The sequence below is a fragment of the Gracilinanus agilis genome, chromosome 3, assembly GCF_016433145.1.
Source record: "Gracilinanus agilis isolate LMUSP501 chromosome 3, AgileGrace, whole genome shotgun sequence".
Classification (NCBI taxonomy): Eukaryota; Metazoa; Chordata; class Mammalia; order Didelphimorphia; family Didelphidae; genus Gracilinanus; species Gracilinanus agilis.
In genome coordinates, this window is record NC_058132.1 from 61,788,580 (window position 1) to 61,796,702 (window position 8,123).

The window sequence follows — 8,123 nt, forward strand, 5'->3', positions numbered from 1 at the left end:
CAAGGACTGTCTTTTGCCTGGCAACTAGTGCCAGGCAAATAGTGTGTTTTATTGACAAACTAACTGAATTGCTTCTTATGGTGGTTATTAAACCTTACCTGAAAAATTGTGAGTTGGGAAATATGGGGAAAATGATGCTCAACTTTTCTGAAGCCTGATCTCTCCCACTATTGGAAATAAATATAAGAATTTCAAAATCAAAGGATCATAGGTATCAAGACCTAGAAGGGCCATCCCATCCAAGCACCTCTTGAGGAGGAAACAGCCAGGGGTGAGAAAAAGGCTCATCCAGGGTCACATAGGGAGTAAGGAATCCGAGCAGGGATTTGAACCCAGGTTCTCTGATTACAAAGCTGACTATCTGCTATAACATTCAAGGACTGGCAACCTAGATTTGGAGTCAAATGACCTTGGGGCTCAATTCTTGGTCTGCTATTTCTTGTGTGATCATGGACCAGTCACACAACCCCTTTGGATTCTAGTTTCCTCTTGTCTAAAATAAAGGACTTGGTTGGACTAGGAGATGTCTTCAACTTCTAAATCCTGTGAATAATGTGCCTAGGTGGGCTATGGCTGACATGTTGCACTTGGTACTTGTGGGAGTTTGTCTCTGCCTCCAGCCCCACACATGCCCCATGGAACACTGGAAGGGGAGATCTTATTAGTGTGATAACCCTACTTTTGAAAGGTTGAGATTCCCTGGTCTAGCGATGGGAACCAAGACATGGGGAATCAGACCTGTGTTTAGCACTAGCTTTGGTTACCTTTGCTATGTGGCCTCAGGTGAGTCCCAGCCTTCCCTTAACTAACTTTGGTGGGGGAGGGAAGGGGGAATGGCAGAAAACTCTAAAACTGGAACAATCACTACTTCAGAAGGACTTGGAGACATAATTAACACGTCTGAGGTCTTTTGAAACCTTTGAATAAAAGGACTCAATTTATAAGTGCCAATTAGTAATAATGACTTGTTAGCGAAATAGTTTCGTGTACAGAAGAGAGTTTATAAAGAATAAGCTGATATATATTTGAACCTTACTCTATCTGCCATTGTTTTTGGTTTTGATTTTTTAAAAATCAGGACCTATAATTTTATCGGTATGGAGAACTTCCACTGTGGAAATTACCTCTGCCGAAACAGATTGGGCAATTCTGTAATCTTAAAGAGTTGGCAAGGGTAACCAAGTGGATTTGAGACTCAACCAGGAATTCAGAGGCAAGCCTCAAACCCAGATCTTCCTGACTGCAAAGTCAGATTTGACATTTGAGGTTAATGAACTTAATATTTTTGTGTCCTTTGGAAAGTGTTAAGCTCTTGGAGGCCATTGTCTTTCCCATCTGAAAAATGAAGGAATTGGACTCAATTATCCCTTTCGTCTCTATGCTGGTAGGACCTCACCTCCTGTATTCCAAAGTACCTCCTCACTCCTTCATCCTAGATTCCTGTATGGTTCCCAAGTCTAACACTGTCTGCTCCAAGGTAACCTCCAGCTCCAATATTCTGTGTTCCAATGTCCTCATGATCCTATCAGGCAGGACCTGGCGCTTTACTTTTAGGAGTGCAACAAAATAAGATTGCTGGAGGTATCTAACAGTTAACAAATGGAAGTTTGCATAGCTGCTACATGGTAAAGAATACTTAGCAAGGATACAGCACTAATCCAGATGAATGGAAGTCCCAGGTGTAGTGACTGCCATGTCAGTGGGACATCCTCCAAACTTGAGAGGCACCAACTCTTTGTTGTCTGATCTTTTTTCACCACTAGGAAATCAGAAAGTAGTCCCAGGAACTGGATCCTTCACCCCATAGACTGTCAGGAAGAGCTTCCTTGACTCTTAGAAGAAAAAATTAGACTAGCCTTTCTGGCCGACATTGTTCTTGCCACAAGTTCTGAATACTTATAAATCTCTAGATGGTCCAACATCATTTTAAACAACAACTCTATAGTATTCTTGCCTGGAGTGGTCCTTTTATTTTGGTCAACTTATGCTATTTCTGGACCTCATCTCATATGGACATCATTGTCTCTGTGATGGGGACCAAGATTTCATCTCTCCCTCTTTAACTTTCCTTGCAGGAAAATTTGATTGGCGCACTGCTGGCTATTTTTGGACATCTCGTCGTCAGCATAGCCCTCAATCTCCAGGTGAGTGTCAGTCCTATTGGGAAAAAGGCTATTGGGAAAAGCAAGTCAGAGGTCAGCTTTAAGTCTCCCTCATTTGAGGAGCTCTGCTTATATCCCTTTGTGCTTTGGTTTGGGGTTTTCCTGCCAGTAAGTATAGACTGAACCCTAAATCTGCCTGGAGTGCTCTGTTCTGTGCTCTGGGGATACAAGTCTGTTTGCTAACATGTAACATGTACCAAGTATTGCTTGAGGGGCAACTAGAGGGCACAGTGGATAGAGAGCCAGGCCTGGAGATGAGAGGTCCTGGGTTCAAATCTGGTCTCAGACACTTCCTAGCCATGTGACCCTGGGCAAGTCACTTGATCCCAATTGCCTGGCCCTTACCTTCTGCTTTGGAATCAATACATGGTATTGATTTTAAGACAGAAGGTAAGGGTTTAAAAAAATAGTATTGATTGAACATATACTGTGTGCTAGGAACTAGGGATATAAAAATAAACTATTTTCCTGTAGCTTACATTCTCCTTAGGATTATGGGGAATAATATATACAGATAGGTATATGTAAAATATATAGATAATGTAAAATATGTAGATAAATATAAACATATAGATATTTTCAAATATAGAAATAAGAGAATAGATAGATATGTAAAATATATAGCTAAATATAGATATATGTAAAATATATAGATAAAATATGCACAAAATAATAATGATAACTAAGTATTATAAGGGTGAAAAGGGGGTTTTTATGGGTTCAATATATTAAAGGTGATTGCCAGAGGATTGAACTATTATCAATCCTCAATTAAGAATAATCTCAAATCAAAATTGACTTTTATGGAAATTTATTTACATGAGAAGAGAAAGAGGAAAAAAGGAAATAAGAATCTATCCCACTGATTAGTCCAGGTAGATCTTAACCCTCAGCCGAGGGTTAAAGGGCCTGAGGCCCAGTGGTGAATGGAGCAAACTTCATTCACGAAGTCTATAAAAAGTTTCTTAATAGAAATTCAGGAAGATTCAGTCTTTAAACTCACCACGTGGAACAGTCTTGGTCATGAACCAGCAAAGCTCCCTCAGGTGCCCTTCACCAAACCAGAAGCCTTTCACTCACTCAACTCCCTCTTTTTAAAGGGGTCACATATGCTTCACTTCCAGTGCCTTCCCTTAGCCTGCATGTCCAATCACAAGAGACGCTTTTTCATAGAAAGCGTATTGGGTGGTCGGTTGATTCTGATTCGTTACTCACTCTAGTACACGTGGGTTAGGACCTTCCAGAATTGGAAAGTGCTTTCACCTTTGATGATTAAATCTAAAGATGGGCATTGTAGACTTAATCTAATTATCACAGTATTCATATAGAACATGAAGTTTTGCAAAGCATTTTACTGATATCTTATTTTATCCTCATAACAACCTTGAGAGATAGGTACTATTGTTTTTATTTCCATTTTACAGATGAGGAAACTGAGGCAGATAGAGGTGAAGTGACTTGCCCAGGATCACCCAGCTAATTAAGTGTCTGAGACTAGATTTGAATTTAGGTCTTCCTGACTCTAGGTTTAGCACTCTATCTGCTCAGCTAGCTCACAGAATCTGAACTGGAAGAGACTTCAGTAATCTTGGGCAAAAGCATATAACTTTTCTGGGGTTCAGGTCCCTTGATTATAAGATGAGGGGAGTTGAATTAGATGATCTCTAAAGTTGTTTCCATCACTAAATCTGTGATACATCTGGCCTGACCCAAAGTGTCCTCAAGCGTCCATCTCTTTAGATTTCATCTAGCCTTTGCTTAGATTGCTCTAGTAGGGGGAAACCGACTTCTTCTTGAGGTAGTCTGTTCCATTTTACTGTTGGAAGATTGTCCTAACATTAAGGCTTACTTTCAGCCTTTGAAATTTCCACACATTGTTCCAAATTCTATCCTGTACAGCCAAAAAGAACAAGCCAAATCCCCTTTCTAGACTTTTCAAATATTTGTAAACGGCTGGTGTATCCCACCCCAATTCTTCTCTAAACTAAGAATTCCCAGTTTGTTCAATTAATCTTTGTATGGAATTGAGTTACTGTTCTTTGCTATCTTGAATATCTTGAATTGCCTCTTGAGATTGTTCTCCAGAGAGACAATATCCTACTCCAAAATGTTGTCCTGGACTGAGCACAATACACTCTACTTGTGTTCTCTAGGGCAGAGTATAGTGGGAATGTCACATCCCTATTCCTAGATGGTGTACTTCTTGATGGAGACCAAGATCACGTTAGCACTTTTAGCTGTCATGTTGTACCTCACTCATATTTAAGCTTTTTCAAAGAAGGAGCTGTATCATTTTGCAGAATTTGTATTCTCAGCGAAGAGCAGAGGGTGTGCACATAGGCATTTATTATTGGATGAGCCCAGTGGAATGTTTGTACCTTGCTGTAAGGTTTTGTGGTTGCCATTATGAATGGACCAGACCAAAGAGTGGGTTTGATCTTCCCCACCCTATTCATCAGACTCTACTTGAACTATAGAAAACTCTCCTACATACTTCTTCCCATTCCCTCCCTGCCAGAGTATTTGGCTGTTGAGAACTGGTTTAACTAGAATAACATTATCCAACACATCAGTGATGATAATTTTCTCCAATGCCGAGTATTTTATTTTTTTTTTTCATTAAAAATATTTCCTAGGTGCCTACAATAATCTGGACTTTGGGACCAGCTCCTCAAGAGATGCTATGGGGAATAAGACTTTAAAAAAAAACCAAAAAAACATTTATTTGGAAATTTCCAAACTAGCCCAAAATGGTACTTATCACCGTATCCACTACCCTTCCCCTCAGCCCCAAAGGAGCAGCAACACCCTTTCTACCAAACGTACTATCTTCAAAGAGCTCATCTCTTAGCCAGGGAAGAAAGAAATATATGCTGGAAACTTTTTCTTTAAACCTTTACCTTCTGTCTTAGAATCAGTACTATGTATTGGTACGTATTCAAGGCAGAAGAGTGGTAAGCGCTAGCATTCTTTCCACTACCTACTTCTGATTTTGTCCTTTTAGAAATATAGCCACATCCGACTTGCAGGCTCTAAGGACCCCCGTGCCTACTTCAAGACCAAAACATGGTGGCTCGGCCTGTTCCTGATGCTTCTGGGAGAACTGGGAGTGTTCTCATCCTACGCTTTTGCACCTCTCTCTCTGATCGTACCCCTCAGTGCTGTCTCTGTCATCGGTAAGATAAATGGGGCTTCCTGTGCAGTTGGGTTTCCCTGGAAAAGTCAGAACTAGGAATTTTTGGTACCTGAGAAGAGTACCAAACTGATCAGGGCAGGCACATATTTGACTGAGCTGGGCTTAGGGAGAGAAGTTTTTGTTTCAGAGACTCTGGAGGATTGTGACAGAGAGAACATCATGCATATTGGGGAGAAAGGAAGGCACATGGGGTAGGGCAGAGAAGAGTCTCATCTAGCCTTCTGGGGCCATTGTGAAGCTTCATTTAAAAGAAAATTTGTTTTTTTTGGGTCTGGATCAATGACACATGTAAAACCCAGTGGAATTGCTCGTTGGCTACGGGAACAGGATGGGAGGAGGAAAGGGAAAGACCATGAATCATGTCACCATGGAAAAATACCCAAAATTAAATAAATAAATAAACTTAAATTTTAAAAAAAATTTGTTTTGAAATCTACTTTTAAAAACCCAATTATTCTTTTTCTTTTAACCCTTACCTTCTGTCAAAGAATCAGTTCAAAGAATAGCAAGGGCTAGGCATTCAGGGTTAAGTGATTTGCCCAGGGTCACACAGCTAAGAAGTGTCTTAAGGCCATATTTGAACCTATGCCTTCCCTATTCCGGGCATGGCACTACCTAGATGCTCCTCCCAACCTCAGTTATTCTTGCCAACCATCATCCTTATTTCACAGAGGAGGAAGCTGAGTCTCAGAAAAGGTACACTATGAACAGAGGTAGGGCTAGAATACAAGTCAATGGTTTTTGCTTGGGGTCTCTACTGAGGCCACAGAACAGGAGCTAATCTACATTGGCAAAAGGAGCTACCTCCCCCAGAGTTCCTGCACCAATTAAATCCTAGGTCATAAGAACATACATTTAGGACTGGAGGAGAAAGAGCAACGAGGTGACTCAGTGGATAGAGCCAGGCCTGGAGATAGGAGATCCTGGGTTCAAATCTGGCCTCAAATACTTCCCAACCATGTCACCCTGGGCAAGTCACTTATCCTCCATTGCCTATCCCTTACCAATCGAACAGTATTGGTTCTAAGATAGAAGGGAAAAGTTAAAAAAAAAAAGTGATTCTCTTAGGAACAAATTTAAAACAAAAAAAAAGCATTTATTTGGAAATTTCCAAACTAACCAAACTAGGGAAATTGAGGCCAGAAAGGTCAAGCAACTTATCCAAGGTCACAGAACTGAGATAGGTTGGAGGCAGGATTTGAACCCCCTCCAAATCCAGGGTTAACAAGTGAGAGTAAAGTATGGTCTTTGAGATGGTTAAACCCACTGAATGGGAAGCAGAATGAAATCCCAGTCAGAGCGGATCTCAACCTTTCTTCTTCTTTCTCTGTCCTGTGTCTTTTCCTGCAGCCAGTGCCATAATAGGAATCATATTCATCAAGGAAAAATGGAAACCCAAAGATTTTCTGAGTAAGTTTTCCAGTTTCTGATTTTCTCTATTTACTTTTCCTGATTCACTCTTCTTCCCCGAGGGCAATCTGACTGCTTTCCCCCAGCCTCTGCCTGGGCTCAGTAACTGCTGACTTCATTTCTGTTCCTTTCTGAAAAGTTGGAGGCTGAGGAGCCCCAAAGGAGGGTGGGAAGGTTTCTCTCTTCTTCCGTTGCTAGCAGCTGTTAGAAGCTAAAGTTTGGCTTTTGTTTGGTTTGGGCCTTTCTTGACCTGAAAAACCAGGCAAACCTCCACCTGCAGTGGCCACGTCCCCCGAGTGGGGTCTTTCTTTCACTGGCTCTTGCTTCCGTGCAGCGTAACCAAGCAGGTCCTGTTCCATCTACTCGTTGACTAACCTGTCTTTGTGTCTTGTGTCCCTGTTTTCCCCACAGGGCGTTATGTTTTGTCTTTTGTAGGCTGTGGCCTGGCCATCATAGGCACTTACCTGCTCGTCACTTTTGGGCCCAACAGTCATGAAAAGATGACAGGAGAAAACATCACCAAACACTTAGTGAGCTGGCCCTTTCTCTTATATATGGTAAGAAGCCTTGGCGGTCATCCACCTAGACGAGGGCATTACATGTATAGTTTTTTAATTCAAAAATTTATAAATTAAATCACAACATCATTAAATTTAAATGTAGATATTTTAAATAAATAGATATGAAATATATGCATACATCTATGGATTGTAAATACCTTTAGGAGATAAGCTTTGTGTTTTTCTCTTTCTAAAATGTGTTTGTATAAGGCATCAGAGCTTATTGAATCATGGAATGTCAGAGCTGGGAGGACCTTTAGAACCCTGAATTTAAGTGTTGGAAGAGGCTTTAGAATACAGAATGTCTGAGTGGGAGGGACTTTAGAATGGCAGAGCTGGAAAGGACCTTAGAAGACAGAATGACAAAGCTGGGAGGGCCCTCAGAACCCAGAATGTTAGAATTGGAAGGAATCTTAGAACAGAGAATATCAGAGTAAGAGGGATTTTAGAAACTAGAATATCAGAGCTGGAAGAGCCCTTAAAAGCCAAAATGTTGAAGTCAAAAGAACCTTTAAAAAAAAAGATTGTCAGAGCTGGGAGGGCCTTAGAAGAAAGAATGTCAGAGTGGAAAGAGACAGGCAGACAGAGAGATAGAGGGAGAGAGAAAGAGAGGGGAGAGAGAGACACACACAGAGAAAGAGAGGGAGACGGAGAGACTGAGATGGAGGAGACAGCCAGAGAGAGGAGAGAGAGACAAAGAGAGGGGAAGGAGACACACACAGAAATAAATAAGTAAAGAAAGAAAGAAAGAAAGAAAGAAAGAAAGAAAGAAAGAAAGAAAGAAAGAAAGAAAGA

The 8,123-nt window shown here is 41.0% G+C and overlaps 1 protein-coding gene across 5 annotated transcripts in view; it reads left to right on the forward strand.

Annotated features, from left to right (window-relative positions):
• Positions 1-8,123, forward strand: part of NIPAL3 (NIPA like domain containing 3) — a 71,587-nt gene that overhangs the window by 37,138 nt on the left and 26,326 nt on the right. For 3 of the 5 annotated variants that reach the window (XM_044667862.1, XM_044667863.1, XM_044667865.1), the window contains exons 3-6: positions 2,076-2,144; positions 5,167-5,338; positions 6,709-6,768; positions 7,180-7,325. In XM_044667862.1, coding sequence (XP_044523797.1) covers positions 2,076-2,144; positions 5,167-5,338; positions 6,709-6,768; positions 7,180-7,325 — 447 coding nt within the window. Of the gene's footprint in view, positions 1-2,072; positions 2,145-5,166; positions 5,339-6,708; positions 6,769-7,179; positions 7,326-8,123 lie in introns of those variants that run through there. The other 2 variants (XM_044667864.1, XM_044667866.1) reach the window with 2 other exon arrangements.